The sequence below is a fragment of the Lampetra planeri genome, chromosome 30 (assembly GCF_965212315.1).
Source record: "Lampetra planeri chromosome 30, kcLamPlan1.2.h2, whole genome shotgun sequence".
Taxonomy (NCBI): domain Eukaryota; kingdom Metazoa; phylum Chordata; class Hyperoartia; order Petromyzontiformes; family Petromyzontidae; genus Lampetra; species Lampetra planeri.
In genome coordinates, this window is record NC_136136.1 from 6,139,240 (window position 1) to 6,161,196 (window position 21,957).

Sequence of the window (21,957 nt, forward strand, 5' to 3'; positions counted from 1 at the left end):
ACAGAGCAGCTTCATTAAGAAGGCTCGCCGCTTAAACACGGCCCCCGCGCAAGTGGTCCCCGGTCGCATTCCCGCGCCCGCCCCATTGATGCCAGGGCTAGGGTCGGGGAGAGCGTCGGGAGTCAGGGAGGGTCGGGGATAGCGTCGGGGGTCAACTGGGGGGGGGGGGGTCGGGGTTAGAGTTGGGGGTCGGGGGGGTCAACCCCCTTGACGCTACGAGAGAGCGGCGCCACCTGCCACAATCTGTGCGCCACGAGACCTTTGCGGGAGGCCTTCGAGGGAGGCCTTCACGGGAGGCCTTCGCGGCAGGCCTTCGCAAGAGGCCTTCACTTGAGGCCTTCGAGGGAGGCCTTCGCGAGAGGCCTTCACTTGAGGCCTTTGCGAGAGGCCTTCACTTGAGGCCTTTGCGAGAGGCCTTCACTTGAGGCCTTCGCGAGAGGCCTTCGCGGGAGACCTTCACGGGAGGCCTTCGCGGGAGGCCTTCACGGGATGCCTCCCGGGGGGCTGGGCCGGCGAGCGGCGGCACGTACGTACGTACACGCAGGTCGGTACTTACCGACGCACTGGTCAGAGCCTGGCATCGTGCGGAAGCCACTTGGGCAGGAGCAGTGGAACGAGCCGGGAGTGTTGATGCAGGTGCCGTCGCCGCCGCCGCCGTGGCCGCGGCACGCTCGCCCGCCCGCACACTCGTCCACATCTGCGAGCACAAACGACGACGACGACAGCGGCGACGAGGGTTAGGTCGACATCGACAACGACGACAGCAATAACAACAGCAGCATGCGCAATATCAATGATGACAATAACAACGTAACCAACTACAACGACACCAACAGCATCAAAAACGATGATCGTGACAACAATAACAACATTGCCAACATTAATGACAGTAATAATAACGTAACAACATCAACAACAGAAATAACAATGGCAATAACACCAACAATGATATCAACAACATAGTCAAAGTCAACATTAATAATAATAAAGGTAGGACAAGTGGTCGACAAATAAAAAAATGGTGGACTACTTGGGATCCTTTAAAATTGGCGGCCGCCCCTCACATCCTGCCTCCCGAAGGCTGGAAACCCCACATAAGCCACGCCCATTGTGACGCAGCTGCTGCTGATGATGTTGATGACGACACCATGGCCCACCCGTCACCTCCCAGCCAGTGGCACATGTCTTTGCTCACTCTCCATGAGACGGAACGACTCAAAGGAACGAGGAGGAACCACAGACGAGCAGGAAAGCCAAAAGCGAGGCGTGAACCGGCGCCAAATTATCACCATTCACCCCCCAAAGCTCTACGGTCCTCTATATATTAAGTTGTTATTGGCCAATGAATTGGTGTTTACATGTGGGAAGAACCCGAAGCATCCAGAGAAAACCCACGTGTGCGAGGGGGAAACACTCTATCCCATACGGTGGAATCCACATGTGCTGTGCCGCCTTAGCCGAGGCACGGCTCCTCCTCGACGCCCACGTATAAGGGAGTTTCACAACATTTGTGCGGTGATCAACCGACCCTCGCGTGCACAGCCGCGTGCATAGCCACCACCGCCCGGCAAATGACAGTTGAGTCATCGATTTACTCAAGTATTTAGATGACAGCCCAGCTCTGGGGATGTGGTCACGCGCGGAAGTGAAGGCCAGCTCCAGTGTGGATGTGCCGAGCAGTGGGATACGATGGCGGTGAGATATTAACTATTTCACCTGGTATACAAGAGGTCATGGGTTCGATCCCGACCCTGACACATGTATATTTGGAGTTTGCATGTCTCTTTCTCCCCGTGGTCGTGTGGATTTTTCTCCTGGTCCTCCGGTTTTTCCCTCCACATTTAGAATCATGCACTTAGAGCGTATGGCTGATATACATTTCCAAATGATAAACCATTTCGTTGAGCTATCATTTGTGCCTAGGTCGCTTCTGACAAAGCTCAGTGGGCTTTACCTGGTCAAAAATAAATCAACGGTGGCTCGAATTTGGCGGCTGTCACCAGGCATGTGACTCAGAGAGCAGGAATCTACTTTGGTGGACTGCAGCAGTGAGAGTGGACGATGACTCTCACCGATTAACTCGGTATAAATACTCGTCTAATAATAAGAATAATTTACAGCTGTTTGTCGGGCCGTCGCTGGTTGTTTGACCATACTTAGTGCGGTTGGCGTCGCCGCTTTCGTCCGCTGCAAACATTTTTCAAGGGAGAAAATGTCCTGCAACAAATATTACTCACGCAAATTACGGAGTTCGTGCGGGGACGAAATGAAACGGAATGGATGCCGTTCGCAATTGTAAGCGTTGACAGTGAGCAAATTAGCAACACAAATAAATCCTCCGTAAACGTGCGTCCGTTTTGCGAGCGCCGCGATCGATCGCGAGTAATGAGCAACGAGGCGATGGCTTTTATTTTTCTGGGCGTCGAAGCGTTTTACGTACGAGCGGTGCTGTTGCTTTAACAAAAATATTTTGGCGAGAAAAAAGACCCGAGTTGGTCGCGATAAACAGCCGTAAATCTCTATTCCCCCACGAAGCGGACGTTCGGCCTGGCCCACACGCGGCGGGGAAAGCTGACCACGGCCAATGCTGGCCGTGAAACCGTTTGGCAATGGGAGATTGTGAATCAGGACAACTTTTCGTGGGTTTTATTGAGTTTTTTTCTTTCTCTTTAGCCATTTTTAATCTCGCTGAATATCAGCATAGAATGACATCACTGCGTCCCCGTTACCTTATTCGGCGTGGCCACGGCGAAACGGCGAAACGCGACATCGGATGACAGAGAGATACGCCAGAATGCGCAAATCTTCAAAAGCATGTTTTTTTGTTTTTTTACTTTTTTGTCAAAAGCGGCTTTGGCGAGCTCTACAGTGGGAATGTCAAAGCCGCTGCACTGACCATATCTTTCGGATGTCCTCTACGAGATTTGCCCCGTGCACAGCAACGCGGCTTTAAAGGAATTTCTGCTCTTTTTTGTTAATCGGCTCTCTCCTGTGGCCGATCCATTCCGAGGAAGAGAAAATTCTGAGAATTCGATAATAATAATAATCGACAGAGACTGGCAATTATTCACGACTAGTCCACCGGCACACACCAGATGTTTCTCATGTCGGTGCCACCTGAAGTGGCGTCACTCGAGCGGTTCCGATTTCTCCGTGTGGCCAATAACAGTGAATTATGCGATAACAACTTGACACGAGTGGGGTTACATAGTAATTCACTCTTATTGGCCATGTAGATCACGTTTTGTTACTTATTGACGCTGCCAATTTCTGCTCTGGCTCATGGACTCTATCTGACAACGTTTGCAAGCGGGGTGGGAGTGGTGGCACAAAGACTAGCGCGCTGGTCTGTGGTTCCGGTGCAGTTGCACCGCCTGCACACTACGCTGGAGGGGCCGTCTTCCCCTGCATATGGGAGGGGGGGCCTTCCCACCAGGATCCACAGCTACCGCTGAAAGAGAATTGCCACGGTTTTTCCCATTTCTCTCTCTCTCTGAAAGGTGTGTAATCGGTGCGTTTGCACCGCCTGCGTTGCTCGTCGTCGCGAGAACTCACCGCGACACCGCGTGCTATCGACGGCCACGTAGCCCGCCGAGCAGCGGCACGTGTAGGAGCCGGCGACATTCAGGCACTCGCCGCCCTGGCACCGACCGCCCTCTCCGCACTCGTCGATGTCTGCACGAGGCAAAACGATAGCGACGACGACGACGGCGATGATGACCACCACCACCGCTGCCACAATGGCGGCAACATCAGCGGTCGCCCACGCACACGCAGACGGTTTATACTCCGTCTGACGGACTTTGTACGAATGTAATAACTCGTGCTCGTCTCCTGCTCCTGATTTGACGAATCGTCACAGTCGATTCGGTCTCACGTGAGTACCTGGTGCGATGTGTGAACATCGCCACTGGGGAGACAAAGGCGGCCGGGCCTGGCGCTAGCCACCCGCCCCCTCGTGTGCTGCGCCGGCCTTCATAGGTGCTCGCTAACAGCACTTGCCCCAAAAGTATGTTAAGGATATACAGGGGATCTTTGTCTTCATAAGTGCTTTGAGTGCTTGTGCACTCTGCTCATGAGAAGGTGGATTCAAACTCAACAGCCTGCGATGAGTAAGTGCAGCAGAATGTAAATACTACGACAAGTTTCTGTGGAAAGCAGTGTTTTGTTTTCTGTGTTTAACCATAGCCGCAGTTGAACACACGTGTGTTCACATGAACACACGTGTGTTCACATGCACACGTGTGTTCACATGTAAATAATGTACAGCCTTTCGGTAGTCTACTGCCGGACGTTGACCTCCCGCACACCGCGTTGTTCGAGTGAGTAGTTGGACCATACGTCACCGTGCTGGTCGGTGGGAGTGAGGGGGTTGCGACACATTATCGGTCCAAATATATCACCCACGCCGATGTTAGCCGTGGCTGGAAGTCGAACTCGGGTCGCCAGATTCAGAGCGCAGAGTGCTAGCCAACCGCACTTAGCGTTCATCCCAAAAAAAATGGCCGTTTATAATGAGTGTTATTTATATTCTACATGATTAAGCAATCAACACTTGCGGTGATATGCCTGTGACGGCTCCCCGTCATGAACATATGACGCGCGTTCCACCGTGACTGCTGCCGCCCCTGCCGCCGCTGCGAACGGGAACGCACGTGTATGTATCGACTTATGTTGAACTTAACCAACCGTGATAATCGGAGGTGCGGGGGGGGGGAATCTAATTTATTTAACATCAATAGATACACACACATGTATTCCCATTGCCGTTCGCAACAAACTAAACACAAAAAGCAGTTTTAAAGAAGTGAGTTTTCAATCTAGATTTAAAAGTGCACAGCTCCAGTGGCTTCCTAACAACGATTTTGTCCCGCAGGACGGAGCTTTTCAGAACGTGGGAGACGAAAAACTCCACTTGAAATCTGGCACAGAGTCAACATTCGACATCGCCCGCCCAGCTCAGTGAGTCGAGTGGTTTTTTTGGGCTCCCTCCGACCGGACCCAATTCGCTCGTCGCGCGGAGGCAAAGCCCGCGAGGCTACGGCTCGTAAACGGTGGCGGGAAGGCACTCGCGAGGTTTTTTTCATTCGCAATGACGTGACAGAGACGTGGGAGCGGTGGAGGATCGGCGCTCAGAGGGTTTGGCAAACAGCCCGCGCCTCTGCGGGCGGGCGGGCGGGCACAGGGTTCGACCCCCGGTGCAGACTAAAACGAGGGCTTCCCCAGGTGCCCAGGAGATGCCAGTGCAGCGATACCATGAATCTATCTGCGCGGAATTTAGAGGTTTTTTTTTCCACATAGTCTGCAAACCGCGTCACCGTTGGATCCCCGTTGGCTCCCGCTGGATCCCCGAAGCTAAGCGGGTTTGAGCCCGGCCGGTACTTGGTGAACACGTCACCTTCGCACTGGTCGCCGCTGCCGCTCAGCCTGAATCCCGGGCGGCACTCGCAGCGGAAGGAGCCGTCCGAGTTGAGGCAGGCGCCGCCGCCGCACACGATCCCGTTGGCGCACTCGTCCACGTCTGGAAATCACGAGCAACAACGACAACGAAGACGATGACGACGGAGACGACGGAGACGTCTGTTTATCAGCGCGTGAGAGCCCCTTTGGTGGATTATAGTGGGAGTGAGCACGCCGAGTCGAGCCCTCAGCGGCGTCGACCTTTTCTTAAGATTTGGGGAACGAAGTAAAAGAGAGGTAAGACTAGGACAGAAAACGACTTCCGAAGTGATATATTCTTGAGTGAAGTGTGAGATCACGATGAGCTCGATTTACATCAAAACAAATCCGCTTGTGGTGACTGCCCAGTGGCCGCACGCTGTAGCGGCACTTTTCGAAAACGGCGCCCACCCCTAATGCCTCGCCGTTTCCGCAGAGGAGGAATCAACGGCAGTGAACGCGGGCTGCTGCGGGACAAAATGCGTCTCACGCCGGCGACTCGCCCATTTCGACCTCTGGCCCTGCCTCAAACACACTGGCGACGACGTCACAGTCGTGGTCCAGGGGTCAGCAAACGAAAACAACGAGAAGAGACATTTTTTAAAATGGAATTCGGTGTAAAAAAGAAGAAAAATCAACATTTCAAGAGCAGCAACGCACGTTGTGAAGACGAGGACGGTGGGTCCTCAATAAATAACGGCCACGAAGCGGTCCTTTAAAGAGCCGCACGCGGCTACGGAGCAGCAGGTAGCTGACCCCTGGTCATGGCTCAAGCATCCAGACGCAGTGCCGGCGGTGGGGAGTGGCGGGGGGTGGGGGCTGACGGGCGGGGGGTGGGGGCGGGGCCGGCGGTGGAGAGGGGGGGGGGTCAGGCGGCTGGCGGGGGGTGAAGGGGGTCGAGTGGGATGAAGCTGGGAGGGAACTTGAGCCATGGATCGGCCGCTGGGCAAAAGAACACAACAAGCAGAAGGAGGAGCGGAAAAAGCAGTCGCGGGAGAGGAAGAAGGAAGAGGAGGGGGAGCAGCAGCGGGAAGAGGAGCAGGAGAGGGGCAGCAGGAGGAGGAGGAGACAGTAGGAGGATGAGGAAGAACAGCGGCCAGGAGGAGGAGCTGGAAGCAAGAGGAGGAGCAACAGGAAGAGGAGAAGAGGCGCAGCAGGAGGAGCAGCAGGAGGAGGAGAGAAAGAAGCAGCAGGAGCAGGAGGAAGAGGAGAGGAGTGGCAGGAGGAGGAGCTGGAAGCAGGAGGAGGAGGAGCAACAGAAGGAGTAGGTAGAGGAGGAGAAGGAGACAGTAGGAGGATGAGTAAGAAGAGCGGCAAGGAGGAGGGAGGAGGGGAAGACGAGCCGCCCACCTTTGCACGCCTTGCCGTCGGGCGCCAGTTGGTAGCCGGAGCCGCAAGGCACGCAGGTGAAGGAGCCCGGGGAGTTGCGGCACATGGAGTCACGGCACGGTCGCCCCACGCCGCACTCGTCCACATCTCAACAAGACAGCAACGACAAGAGCGCCATCGATGAACACCACGTGAACATTGACGACGGTTCAAACACACCGACGTTGCACCGGTTGAATACATCTTGACGGTCGGCGTAAAACTGATCGAGCGACTGTGATACCAATAGTGGCGACGTTCTCGATGGGCGAGGAAACTGCAATTGGTACACACTGAGTCGGGGATACATTTTTTTCGGCAGCAGAGGCCCATGCAGCAAAACGGATTGTTGTACAATACTTCTAGGCTCCCGCTGCGTGTACGTTTCCGTCCTTGACCAGCGCGGGCAAATACACCGCTTGGCACACACGGCGTGAGGAGAGGGCTGGCGTCCAACGATGGACTGAGAAATCCGCCGAACGTGTACACACATTGCGTCTGAATGGATCGCTTGTCCAATCAACGGCAGAAGTGGAAAAGCACTCGGCGTTATGCTTGTTATTCAACTTGATTTTACAGGAAAAGGCTCACGACTTTATTTGTCAGGAGGGTCCCGCCAAGTTTTTCGCAGCAGGCAGTGTTGCTTTGTGTGTAATCCAAATGGAGTAATTTTTCAGCATTGGGATTTTTGCCCAATACAAGTTTCATTTAATGTTTTTTTTTTAGCTTTTTACCCATGGGGAGAAACCAGAGAACCCGGAGCAAATCACAAACGGATGCACTCGGTGACACCCAAACACCCTCTCTGCAAAACAGGAGAACGTACAGACTCTGCACAATCTCATACATTCACTCATTCGCTCACACGCTCAAATCACACACACGCACTCTCACGCACTGCAGAACAGGCGGACATGTGAACTCCACGCAGAAAGGTGTCCGAGTGGGGAGTCGAACCCAGGCTCTCCTCGCTTTGATGCGCGAGCTTTGCTGCTGCGTTGCCTCCCTGCCACCTCTTGAAGGGGAACTCGTGAAACGCAGCTCTTAGGGAAGTTTCGCAATGCAGCTCAATTTCTCGATCCCATGGTCCACAGCTCTTTCGCAATCACTCTCCGGTTTTATTAACCTCACGCTCACACACACACACGCACCAGCCCGGCAAACGCACGCACGTGCGTTCGCTCACCGCTCGTGTGTGAATGCTTGCTGTGGTTTAGTACCTCTAACACGCAGGCTTTTCACTCGTGAATTTTCATTCACAGCCGATTTCTGGGTCAGATCGCCGCGTGAGTACATTGCCAAGGTGTGTCGCACACCGCCCGCCACCCACCCAGAATCCTGCCAGATGATGCTGGCGATTTCATGATGATGCTGGTTGCAACTACCAGCCAAGCTTCGTAACAAATTTGTTCAATGTGTGGTGGATTGTTCTCCGAAATACCGGGTGGTGTGCTGATGCAAATAATACATTGGCAGCGTTTGTTCACGAGACAACCTTATTTAGTTGGCCGTGTCGGGAGGAGGACGGGTGCATGACGCACATTGGCGTTTTACTCACGTGGCGATCTGACCCAAACAAAAAACGAATCAATGAATCATCGTAGTTACCTCCATCGCTACTTCCAGCTGTGCGGCGGTGGCGCCAGCCTGTAATTCGGCACTGAAGGCGAGGGTTGGTGGATCGTACAAATGTTGTGCGACTACCTTCCCGTGGGCGTTGAGGTGTCATGTACCCTGGCTCGCCAGAGGGAAAGCAATGCAGCGCGCGTGAACCCCGCCTGTTCCGTCTGTGTGGGATAATAGCGTGTCTCCCTGGCACGCGTGGGTTTTCATCGGGTGCTCAGGTTACATTCCCACGTGAAACCCATTAATTGGCCAATAACACCTGAATATGTATACTCTACAGAGAGGACCACAGAGCTTGGGCGAGTGTTGGCGCCGGCTCCTCAGCGCGTGGCTGCTGCCCCTCCCCGCTCGTCCGCAGATTCTCCTCGTGCCTCTGAGTTGCCATCTCTCTCTCTCTTCGAGAGCGAGCATTACGAGTTGAAATCATCATCATCATCATCGTCGTCGCCGTAACCCATATGAAATAAAACTACGCGTGGCCTCCGTATGTGTGTTGAACTTCCTTCGCACCGTACGCAGCCCACCCGTGCTAGCCGGGAGGCGCTAAACGGAGGGTGTAAACACCGTCGCGTACCCAGGCAGCTCTTCCCGTCGGGCGCCGTCGTGAACCCCCGTCCGCAGGAGCAGCGGAACGACCCCTGGAGGTTGACGCAGCGGCCGTGCTGACACACCGTCGTGCTGCTCAAACACTCGTTCTCGTCTGCGGAGGGGAAAGGCGGCAGACGACGGGCGGCAAGCGGGCGTGACGGTGTAATTTTGCGCCGTCGCGGCGTTTACATCGTCGCGTGAAGCCGCCGGGGCACCGGGCGGCACTCCAACGAGCCCAGCGACTTGACTGCGCTCCTCCCCGCTCGGGGGCACGGCGCGGGGACTTGAGCACTTTCGTGTTTTGGGAACGGCAACCGATAATCAGAGAGAGCCAGAGGGGCGCGGCGATGGAGAACCGCCCGTCAAAAATTAAGGGATGTCAGAGAGAGCGAGGCGGGGGGGGGGGGGGCGCGGGGGGGGGGGGCTTAGTCAGGACGCGCCGCTGGAGGGGGCGATGGAGGCGATGGCCAATGGTCGAGACTAGCGACGGAGTGGCAGCCAAAGGTGGGGAAATACCGCCAAGAGATGCAGGTCCACCGAGGAGATGGAGTGTGGCGATGGCTTGGGGAGGCCCTCATCTGGCAGTGGATAGATCGTGGCTGCTGATGATAATGAAAACCCCGAACGAGTGGTAAAAGCTGATATGCACTCTATCTTGAGGCGCATTAGCCAAGGGTAGAAAAAAAAATGTAAGCAGCAACCCTTCACCAGATATCAACAGAGATACTTTGAAGGCTTACAGAGCTTCAGCAGGCCACGCATAGAGGTACTAGATCATTAAAAAAAACCGCGATAAACAGGCCTGCGAAACACTGCTCACTTTGAGAGTATCCTCATGCACAGGTCTGCCATCGCACGACACAGAGCCGTGGGCACGACTGGAACACGAGCGCGACATTTATTTACAAAAAACGACCACGTTTAAACAAATATGTTACACAGTAGTGGTCATCTTCGAGAGACATTCCCTCCCCCCCCTGCGCACGGGGTGGTGCACTGCTAGCTGCGGGAGCGGCCCTCGCGGGCAGGAGGCCGTACCGACGCAGCGTCCTCCGGAGCCCGTGAAGCCGGCAGGGCACGGGCGGCACTCGAATGAGCCCAGCGAGTTGACACACTCCCCGCTGGGGCACGCGCCGGGGCTTGCGCACTCGTCCACGTCTGCAGGGTGGTGGGGAAGAGGCGGGCAAGGAATGGTGGGGGGTTGCGTGGCGGCGAGGGTGGGTTGGAGAGGGGGAGGAGTACGAGAGAGGTGAAAATAAACGAGTATGCGACACGTTCCAACGAAGCGTTTCTGCCCGCGGAAGTGGATAATTGGCAGTTTGGCAGCCGACGAATAAGAGGCTGTCGGGGACAAACTGCATCTGCAACATTGCAAGTGAGTCTTCCTTTTCGCCGCGGGCAATCGTTTGACCGATGCGGTCAGTTTCCCATAGATGTGCCGGAATTTTAATTGGCGTCATGAAAAGTGACCCAAAAAACTCACCAAAAACGGATCATATTGGTGCGAGGGTTACCCAAAATGAAATAAAAAAAATCTGTTGCTCTTAGGGACGCGAATTTTTTGTTTTAATTTGGAGAGGGGGGGGGCGACGGGGTTAGCGGTTAGCGGCGGCGGTACAGCGAACGCGGCGAAGGGACGGGAATGAGCGTGGGCAACGACCCCGCGGGCCGGAAAAGCAATACCGCTGTAAAGCTGTCAAGAGTGGGCGAGGATCAAAAGCCCTGGGAGCAGAAAAAAACGCGGCGACACAAAATATACGTGGCGATGCAGCTAATACCAATTCCGCGCGTTCCAACATCTGTTTCGAGTTCCGCCGTATGAATCATAATTTGGCAGCTTCACGGCCGCAGCGCGATTGTTGTAATTGCCTCCTGCCTTCGCGCTACCACCCACAGCAGCAGCCAACCCCCACCCACCCACCCACTCACCCCCCCACCCCACCCACCCCACCCACTCACGACACCCACTCCGCCCGCTCACCCCCCACCCCACCCACCCCCCCACCTCGAGCCGGCCCTGGCGCGAGACGGAGGCGCCCGGTGTGACTCTCCGGGGTCACCTCGAGGGCAGTGACCTCATCAACGCGCCCGGTGCGAAGAGCCGGGCACAGAGGAGAAGGATTGAGGAGGAGGAGGAAAGTGAGGGGGGTGGAGATCTTTGGAGGCACGAGAGGGGGAGGGTCACGATTCACGCCACCACAGCGAGTTGACGGCTCTTCGCAATCGTGGGGCGTGATTGGTTGTGATCAAGATTTCGTTCTTTTCTCAGTTTCCTATCACGTCCGTTGTGCTGTTTGTCTGCTCGAGTAGCCGATTTGTAACATGAGGATGCCACTGCGTTTCATCCGATGGCTGCTTCAGTGAATGTATGCACACACACACACAACAACAACAACAGTGGGCGGAGCGGTGGCGAAGAGATTAGCGCACTGCGCTATTCACTGGGCTGACCAGAGTTAAATTCCCCGCCGTGGCTGACATCAGTGCTGAGCGAGATCTAAATAATCGGCAATGATCTATCCACTGCTGGACGAAGACTAGGAGAGGAGGGGGGGTGTGGGAGTCGAGCATCGTAGGGGATCCTGTTTGTAACTTGACCAATAACCAGCAGGAACCGTTCACTCACCGGGCTCCCCAACCTCCCAGCACCATGACCCTCTCTCCTAACCACCGCCCCCCACCCCCCTCCCATTTCACATCTCAATCAAATAAAAAAATTGCCGTCGCGGGCAGGCGGCTGAGCCGACGGCTGAGTGACGGCCCAAGGAGCGAACGGTGACCCCGAAGAGGCGCCGGCCTCCCCGTGCGGCCTTGCAAGGGGCTCAGTAAGCGCGAAATAACGGCCTGAGATCGCGTGGGGGAGGGGGGGGGTCGAGGGTTTTGGGGTCAAAGTGTCGGGTAGGGCAGCCCAAGCGTTGGTCGGTGGTGGAGACCACCCAGCCGGGGGGAGGGGGGGGGGCGCATGGGGGTTGCCCCCGTTACGGCTCTGCGCACAGGTAGCGGACGGTCGCGGTGGGTGGGCTGGGATAATGACCGCGGCGCGCCCCCCTCCCTCCTCCGCACCGGTCGCTTCACACCGCTCTCGGTGGCGGGGAGTTGTGGGAAAGCGCTGCCCCCCTACTGTGTGCGGACCAGAGGTCACTTGAAGGGGGTCTCAGAGTGTAGCTCTGTGATATTCGCTTCCGTGGGTCCCGTTCTCTAACCCGGGGGGGTTTGCAACTGCTCCGCGAGAGATCCGAACGCCAAACTTCGTCTCGAGAGCACAATCCCGGTGCAATAGGGGCTGAAAGATGAAGGAATTAATAAATAGAAACACAAGTCGTCGGACGAATGAATGTAGAGCAATAATGGGCGACGACACGACGAGCAAAGAGCTTTGGGCCTGTGCTCATCATGTACATTCGTGCAACAATAACAAGCACCGTGGGCAGTTTAACGATCCGCGGAGGGCACGGCGACTGCGAAGATGACGGCGCATTCAAGAAACCGGGCCGCTCACCCTCGCACTGTCCGCGCCGGCCGGCACGGTAACCGGGCTGGCACGGCTGGCAGTGGAAAGACCCCGGCGTGTTGACGCAGCGGCCCGTCCGGCACGCGCTTGGGTCCTTGCACTCGTTCACGTCTGCGCGCCGCACGCCAAACAAAGAGAAAAACCAACGACGACGCCTCTCGATCGGCCACTCGCTCGGCGAGTCGGTGAGCCGGTGGTGAGTCGGACGGTTGGTAACGTGTGGGCAGTCGATTAGCACGGTTGGCTACGTACGGTGCGAAAGAAGTCCAACGTACGTACGTGTCACGTCGACACAGACTCGGGTGGGGGAGGGTCAATGAAAGCAAAAAAAAATCCGATTTGAACGGTAAAACATTTGGTTGCCTTTTGTAGCAGAGCATGAAGGCACACGAATATTTCTTACTCCGCGTTGATGTTTGATCATTTTGCCTCCGCAGTCCGCGAGCTGCCGCTTGCCACTTTAGCGAGGCGGCAGCCGGAAAATTGTTGCGAACATAAATGCTTGTGGATAGTTTATTTTTACGTGGATAGACGGACATCTATCTGCTTTGTTATTCATAATTTTATTATCAACCCAAGTGTTGAGTTTTAAACATATGGAGTCAACAAAGGCCTTCCAAAACTCGCATGTCAAGTGGCATTAGCCAGGAATATGTGTGTGTATTTTTTTTGCATAGGTGCTCGCTGACATCACTTGCTCCTACAGTATGTTAAGGCTATACGGGGGATCTTTGTCTTGTTTTTTGCAGTTGCACAGCACTGGCATGAAGACCAGTAACAAAACGTGGCCCAGAAAAGGCAGAGCTGACCGCATCGGTCATGACAGGCACTGCAGATGAGGGCTCCCAGGTTTTCTACAGAAACTCGCGAGCAGAGATTGTGGGACAGAGCTCTGCGGGCAATCGACAGGGGGAACTAATAATGATAGCAGATAAAATGACACATTAGTGGAATTTAGCGAGGATAGAAGACGTCGGCGACTGTGGAAGGCGGTTCCACAAGTCGAGCGATGCGTAGAGAGCATGGGGAAGAGAAATGCCGTTGCCTGTTCTGCAATATCGCGGTTCACCACAGAGTGGATGAGAGGAAACGGCCAATCTAAGGCCACTCAATGGACAGGCACCGGATTACTTGTCAGAGTTATTCTCTCCCTATCAGCCTCGGCGAGCGTTGAGGTCAGCTGGCAGTCGTGACCCCTGCTCTGCAGTGGGAGGGTCGGAGTCTGTGTTCGGGAGGCTGCCACCGTGGAAATCTGCCCGACCGGGTCAGGAGGTCCGCCCCACAGTGGCGACTTTTACATCAAGGCTTGAGGCCTAGCTCGATAATTCAGCCCTCTGAATGTATTCGGGCATCTCACGAGATTACAAAAGGCGCCCTATGAATAAAGATGTGTTTGTGCTGTTATTGTGAGCGAGGAGAACGAGCCTTTTTGCGATCGACGGAGGCATGGGGCACAAGGTTCATGGTAACACATTTTAAACGAAACTATTTTTTATTTTACCAGGTAAGGCCCAACTGAGCTATACAGATATTTTTCAGAAGCCACCTGGCCACAAATGATAGCTCATCGCAGTGTGGCTGATCGTGTGTAAATTTATAGCGGACAAATACTCTAAACGCACATTTCCTAAATGTGGAGGGAAAATCCGAAGGACCCGGAGAAAAATCCACGCGATCAAAGGGAGAACATGCAAACTCCAAATATGCAGGCGTCAGGTTCGTAATTGAACCCACGACCTCCTGTATACCAGGCGAGGGATATAACATCTTGCCATCGTAGGCAGATGGATGAGCGAGGAGGTATGTAGGCAGGTAGATGTTATCTTCCCACGGTGGCAAGATGTTATCTGGATGTTATCTTTCCACGGTGGCGAGATGTTAAATGACAAGGCTTGGGTGACAATTAAGGGCAGGACAGGCGCTGATTACCGACACACTGGGGGCTGCCGGGGCTGGCAGCGTAACCCGCGGAACAGACGCAGCGGAAGCTTCCGGCCGTGTTGTCGCATTGCCCGTTTGCACAGAGGCCCGCGCTCTTCTGACATTCGTCTACATCTGTGGTCGGAGGGGGAGGGGGGGTTGTGGACAGAGGGGTTTGGGGGGAGTGGAGGTTGGGGGGGGGAGTGGCGGGGCGGGGGTGGTCACGATAAGAACAACACATATTTCAGATCCAGTCCTGTTAATACAACCAAGAGAAACATTGTGTTTGTTGAGATGTCGCCATTCGATTGATTAATACATTCAATTTGTGCTGTTGGTAGGTGGGTCAGTAGGTAGGTTAATAGATTGGCGAATAAGTAGGTAAGTTGATGAGTGAGTAAGTCGGTGGGCACACGGGTGGGTGGGTATATCGGTAGGCAGATACGTGGGTAGGTGGATGAGCAGGTAGGTGGGTGAGTGGGTATGCAGGTAGGTAGATGGGTGGGTCCATTGGTAGGTGATTAGATGGGTGGGTAGGTAGGTTGGTAGGCAGGTTGGCAGATGCATTGATTGACAGATGGATAGTCGAGTAGGTATGTAGGTAGGTAGATGGGTGGGTACATTGGTAGGTGGTTAGATGGGTGGATAGGTAGGTTGGTAGGCAGGTTGGCAGATGCATTGATTGACAGATGGATGGTCGAGTAGGTATGTAGGTAGATAGATGGGTGGGTCCATTGGTAGGTGGTTAGATGGGTGGGTAGGTAGGTTGGTAGGCAGGTTGGCAGATGCATTGATTGACAGATGGATGGTCGAGTAGGTATGTAGGTAGATAGATGGGTGGGTCCATTGGTAGGTGGTTATATGGGTGGGTAGGTAGGTTGGTAGACAGGTTGGCAGATGCATTGATTGACAGATGGATGGACGAGTTGGTAGGAATCCCTTTATGTAATCCGGACGGGAGCCAGTTGGACTGAGAGCCATCTTATCAGCCACTCAATCGTTTGCATCCAGCGTACTCTGGTGCAGCGGAGGTGATGGCAATCGAAGCCGAGGGAGGCTTACCGACACATCGCGTTTTTTGGCCGTTCGCTTGGAATCCCGGCTCGCACGAGCAGCTGTACCCCACTGCCAAACTCACGCACTGGCCCCGGCCACAGATGTTTGGATTTTGGAGGCAGATGTTCGTCACCGCTGTGAACAAAACACCCCATAAATAGTGTACAAATATAAATAAATATGCACGTAAATATGGCTCGAGATTTATTTTGATTCGCGTTCGGCGCTCGTTTTACACGACTGCCCAGACCATAACAAAGTCCGCGCTCGAATGACAAGAAAAGATTCTCTCTTTTGTCGACGTAAACACGAGCGGAAGAAAGCAAATGGATCGGGGGGGGGGGGGCTTTGAAGCAATGCTGGAGACGCGGAGCGACGCGTTGCGTAACTCTGCGAAAGACAAAACAGCTGACTCGGAGCAGCAGGCGTCAAACGCACGTGGGAATTCTTTTGCACCGTACTTAGCCAACCGTGCAAATCGTACGTTCGGGGGAAGGACAACAAACGCGAATTCACACTTAACCCCCCCCCCCCCCCTTGCTCCCCTCTGCCACAAACACTGACGTCGTATGGACGGCACTGACCGGCATCATCTCAAAATACGACGCAGTTTCATCGCGAGCCGCTGAAACCCAGACTCAGACACGGGCTCTCGGTCCCCTCTTCGCCAACTCCCTGCCGTGCCAAACTCGTGGAATTTTTGCCCCCCCCCCCCCCAGCTTCCCCCTTTCTTGTCCTGTTATTGGTGCTGTGTACTGGGATCGCGTCGAGTTGAAATACAAACACAAAGACATAAAAACACACGATGTTGGCAGTGCCGGTCTAATGCGCTGGCACGCGAGCCACCGCTCCGCCGCCACAACGAGCCGAGCTCCACCGCACGTCGTCACGGCGGGCACGGCCACTCGACGGGCTCCGGTCGGTCAGTCCATCTTTCTTAAGACGCCAGACCCCCCCCACCCCACCGCCCCATACACGCGGATAACGCAGCACCAGTCTCGGTGCGGGGGGCAGCGGGACCCCACGCTGGCCTGGCAGCTGACGGCGCTAAAGCCTGCGCTAATCCGCGATGGCGCTACTGGCACTGCGGATAAAACTAGCGCAGACGCACGCGGGACTGGCGCGGGGCGGACCCGGCGCTTGCGCGGAGCGGAGACCACAATCAGCTGTGGAGTCTCTTCAAAGTGGCCGGCCGGAGAGCAGACAGGCACGGCTGGTGCCACGGGGAGCGGGCGGGTCAAAGAGCTGACGGCAGACGCGGCATCTGATTCAACTTTCTGGGGATCCGGCCGATCTGGCTTTCAGGCGAAGTGCTGGAAATTGTTTTAATGCCACGTGTGGCGGTAATTTTTTCTTAAAACAGTTTTTTTTTTACTTTTACACATCACAGCCCGTTGTGTTTGATGGAAATGAATGCAAGAAGCGATAATAAAGGTCAAAGCGAGAAGTTGTTTTCGTGAAGATCAAAACGGCCGAAGAGAAAGAAGTATTTCATTGATTCAACATTTTCCTCTGTTCCGCCAAGCGCGCGATCCGCGAGAAATACATTCCAAATCCTATTTCTGTCACAGTCAACAATCCCCAATCAGACGCAGCTTGCGCAACCGTCCATTCACATTCATTCCTGCGACTCATTCGATAGCCAGCGCAATGCGCAGCATCAAATAAATGCGGTTTAAGATCCTCGTGCAATGCTCGTCTGACGCTGCCTTTTTTCATCTTTTACCGTGAAACACAATTTGACCGGAATCAACCTCCGGCGCCGCGTTCCGTATAATGTGGCCGCTCGCAGCGGACCGCGGTCCCAAGATGGTTCTCATTTAGCGTCTCATGCGTAAACAAGCCCTTTCCTCGCACGCAGCATGGGGCGCCTATGCACTCTGCGATCCCTCAACGGTTCCCTGGTATAAGCCTTTTTCCACTTGCACATGCGAGCCGTGCCGGTAAGGGCCAGCACTGGGCCGGCACGGCACGGGTGGTTTTCCACTGGTATTTTACCGAGACGTGCTGCGCTGGCCTCACCGGATGACATCTGAATCTGGCTCGGGGCCGAGCAGGGCCAGGGGGCGCGGCACGACTCAGACACAGTGTCGCCGCGTCATCTGCCTGTGTCTTGGCGTCACATGTAGCACGTGACGTCCCTGGCACGGCTTGGCTTGTGCAGTGGAAAAGCAACCCGTGCTTCCTGACCCAAACCCCACTAATTGATGATGATGAACACGATGATGAAAAAACTGATAATGCTCACAATTACAATGAGGAAAATGATGTGATGACGATGATGACAATGATTAGGGTCGTACTTTGGATTCTCTTTGTCGAGTCTCTGTCGGGGGGGACGGCACCAGCTCCTCCTCCTGGCTGTCTCACCACGGTGCCCGGAGATTCACGCGAGGTACCAACTGCAGGAGAAGATAACGATGATGATGATGATATAAGTGATTATGACGAAGAAGACACTAATCACAATGACCATCATCATCATGAATAACCATAATGACAATGATGATGACGATGACAATGATAGAGAAGATAACTGGAATATCTATAATGGCAAAGCAAAAAATCGTAATTATGATCATTACGAAGGCTATAATGATGATGACAATGATGATGATGACGGTGACAATAATGATCACGACAATGACAATTATGACGACAATAATGATGACGATGATGATAATGACAATGATGATGACAATGATGATGACGGAGACAATAATGATCACGACAATGACAATTATGACAACAATGATGATGATGATGGTCATACTCTGGATTCTCTTGGGGGGCTCCCTGTCGGACGAGATGGCGCCGACCGCTCCTGCCACGGGCTGTCTCACGCCGCCACCGCCACCGCCGCCACCGCCGCCTCCGTGTGTCCCTCTCCCCGCGGCCGCTCCAGGAGGAGGCTCCACCAGGGCTGGACGTTGTAGCCTCTGCGAGATCTCTTCCCCGGCCAAACCAAGCCAACAGCGGCACAGCGCAGTGCACACACGCAGCACACCCATATTGGCTTCCTGCATTCTGAGCAGTTTACTCCGGGGGGGGTCCTCGCACACGTGAAGGCTCATTAATTGGCCGTTAACAACTGAATACATAGAGGGCTGCAGAGATTGGACAGGAATTTGGCTACTGACTAACCACGTGATTGGCGCGTGCGTGTGGGGAGCTGTGGCGCAGCGGTTAGCGTGCTACGTTAAGAACCCGGCAGCCCGAGTTCGATTCCCGCTCACGGCCAACACCAGTGACGAATATCTGAACTGGTCCTCGGCCTCCCCTAGGTCAACTCAGCCTCAAAGAGCAGTACCTGGTGTGGTGTATAAACATCGCCACTGGGAAGACAAAAGCGGTCGGGCATGGTGCTGGCCAACCAGCCCCTCGTGTGCCGTGCCATCCCTCATCGGTGGTGCTCGCTAAAAGCACTTGCCCCAACAGTCTGTTAAGGCTCTACGGGGGATCTTTGTCTTTGTTACGCGGCGGGAGGCCCCAGAACAACACGGCGTTTGCACGAAGGTGATCACTGTCGTTCGTCTCCCAAGGGACGCCAAGCAAACTCCAAATAAACGGAGAGGCACGGCCGTTTATTTTGTTTAATCACTGCCAAGTGGCGCGCGAGCCTCTTTAGAGGAAGGACTTCGAAACGATTATTTAGCCAAGTGTCAAGGACTCCGCCGGGATAACGGACGATACAAATACGAGACTTTATACATGCGGCACACATATAAATATCAGATGTGTTATGACTCAGGCCGCCTCTTCCCACGGTGGTTCAACTGAGTGGCCGTAATTTTGGGTTGTGATTCAATTCAAGAGTGTGCGTGTATTATTATACCCATTGCAGTAAATGGTGGCAGCACCTCTAGCGGCTGCGTTGTAGGTGACACGAACCAATTACACAATCTCTCTCCGTCACCCTCCACGACACCTCCTGGAGTGGTGGCACAGTGGTTAGTACATTGTGCCATGAACCGGGCAACCCGTGCTCGATTCCCAGCCACGGCTACCATCAGCGACCAGCCCCAAACGTCCACCAACCTGCCCTCACCAGTCTGGTGAAGTATGGTCTAACATCACCCGAGACCGACACGGCTTCGGGAGGCTTTCATTCAGCAGTGGATTGACAAAGGGCTGGACATTAACATCATTGTTATTAGTAATAACTTATTGAGACCAGAATAATCTATTTCAAGGGAATTGGTGGATTAATGTAATTGATTGTATGCTGAACTTGTTTCGCACCGCACGTAGCCAACCGTGCTGATCGGTCGTGGCAAGTGTTTCCTGACAGAGTGCAAATCAGTGGCCCTTGCTCTGCACGAGTTTTTTGTTGCCGTACCTTGGAAACTCCGTTGTCCATCTTGGAACTGAGCGATAATCTGCAGAGGAAATTATAATTGAGTTATTTCCATACCCCTCTTTAAGAGCGACGTACCTTAGTGTCACACATTTTTGAAAATGATTTGAGGATACGCATGAACACGGCACGCAAAGTGTCAACTCAAACACAAGGCATTTACATGGGCACGACACATCAATGTCAGAAGGGATGATGATGATGATGGTTGACGGATAAGACTGGTGACGGAATGGCAGCCAAAGGCGAGAGCATGCCTGAGAGGAGGCCCACAGCGGAGATGGAGCGATGAGATCAATTTGCGTGCAGGAAGAAAAGATGGATTGTGGCATTCCAAGGCAGAGAGATGATGAGGGCATGGGAGAGCTTTGATCCAGCAGTGGATAAAAAAAACAGCTGATGATGATAACGATGATGTGCTAATAGATAAATAAAAATAGTTTCTTACCTGCTGACCTTCCAAAATATCATCTGCAAAAAAAAACCCCATTTGAAAAACATTATTATGATGCCCGTTTATTACGAAACTATCATCGAAGCACTACTGCAACGCTGCTAGACACGAGGTCTCTTTGTGCTGAAACAATCTCAGTCAAAACAAATCCTCCGACCTCTGTCCAGCCAGCGGTGTAACTGATTTCACCACAGTCTGCCAATTGGCGGCGTGTAAAAGGAGACCAAAATAGCCTCCGCTAGAGGGGCTCCCTAGAGCTCCATCTAGCGAGCGAGCGCGGTCATCCCAGGGCTGCGTCTTCACCTGTGCCGACTGCCTGACGAGTGACCGTGCGAACTGCGCGTAGAATTGACGAGAGAGGGGGAACCTGTGAGCACATCGAAGGTGGCCGTGCTGGAAACACGATATTCACAACAGATGCGACGCGCGGCTGCCCAGAATCTGCACATCGATTGACATGTGGTACATTTCCCCATAGGGGCAGTTTAGTACAGCCGCTGCTGCTGCTGCCTCTGTCGAAGTGTTTACTGGGCCCACTGTGTAAAATCAACACTCTTGTAATTACACCAATACAACATGATTAACAGTGGCTCCACTGTTAATCAGGTAAGGCCCATTGAGCTATATAGCTCTTTTTCAGAAGCGACCTGGCCACAAATGATAGCTCAACAAAATGTATCATCACGTCGAAATTTATAGTAGCCAAATGATCTAAACGCGTGCTTCTAAATGTGTAAGGAAAAACCAGAGAAAAATCCACACGACCACGGGGACAACAAGCACACTCCAAATTTCCAGGCCCCAGGGTCGGGATCGAACCCACGATCTCCTGTATACCAGGCGAGGTAGTTAACATCTCGCCACCTTGCCTCGCTTTGCCGCGCAGCCGGAAGTGTGCACAGAAGAATGATCCCAAAACCTGCTCACCTCAAAAGCTACTGCATTTTTGGGAGGCTCAACCGAGCACACGTGGTGGTGAGCTGGCGGCAACCTCCCTCTGTTAGCCCCGCCCAGTTCTACATAACCACGCCCACTCAACCACTATCCCCGCCCACACGGTGAGTGGTCTTCTCACTCTGTCCGATGATGGCCTCCGAAGGTGGCTCAACCCAGGGCGTAATTTCTCACTCGATATTTACCGGAACGCTGCCAGGCTGGCTCAGAGTCTGGATTATGGGTGTAGGGTACTAGCCATACATCTATTCATAATAATCCTATATTATTGTACCCTATATTCCTACAATGCTATTAACAGGTTTATACAATTTCTGAGGACAAAATACGGCGACATGGATGAATGTGGTGTGCCAAAGTAACACCCGGAAAAAAAGTTCTGGACTGTTCGGTCTTATGTTAATCACTGGCCCTACGAGACTGTTTCACGTCATCCACACTGAGGTTAACCACCACCACCAACCCTGCAGGTCACAAACATCTCTCTCTCTCTGCTTCATCCCTCGCACTGCTCCACCCTGGAATTCATCCCATTGCCTCTCCCAAACTCTTACATTGCTCTTGCTCAATTCAATTAGCGTGTTGACCTCTCGTCTATGACAACTTCGACAGTGCTGTTTCTTGCTGGCCGCTTGACGTTTTAACCCTTTGGTCCCTGTGCTCAACAACCGCGTTGATAAAAAA

The 21,957-nt window shown here is 53.8% G+C and overlaps 1 protein-coding gene across 1 annotated transcript in view; it reads right to left on the reverse strand.

Annotated features, from left to right (window-relative positions):
- Window positions 1-21,957, reverse strand: part of LOC144728859 (latent-transforming growth factor beta-binding protein 1-like) — a 108,178-nt gene that overhangs the window by 46,069 nt on the left and 40,152 nt on the right. The window contains exons 13-25 of the mRNA XM_078608550.1: window positions 20,314-20,336; window positions 19,848-19,887; window positions 18,282-18,458; window positions 17,812-17,910; window positions 15,515-15,643; window positions 14,462-14,587; window positions 12,521-12,643; window positions 10,060-10,179; window positions 9,008-9,133; window positions 6,790-6,915; window positions 5,399-5,521; window positions 3,556-3,675; window positions 557-697 (exon numbers count right to left, since the gene is read on the reverse strand). Coding sequence (XP_078464676.1) covers window positions 557-697; window positions 3,556-3,675; window positions 5,399-5,521; window positions 6,790-6,915; window positions 9,008-9,133; window positions 10,060-10,179; window positions 12,521-12,643; window positions 14,462-14,587; window positions 15,515-15,643; window positions 17,812-17,910; window positions 18,282-18,458; window positions 19,848-19,887; window positions 20,314-20,336 — 1,473 coding nt within the window. The remainder of the gene's footprint in view (window positions 1-556; window positions 698-3,555; window positions 3,676-5,398; window positions 5,522-6,789; window positions 6,916-9,007; window positions 9,134-10,059; window positions 10,180-12,520; window positions 12,644-14,461; window positions 14,588-15,514; window positions 15,644-17,811; window positions 17,911-18,281; window positions 18,459-19,847; window positions 19,888-20,313; window positions 20,337-21,957) is intronic.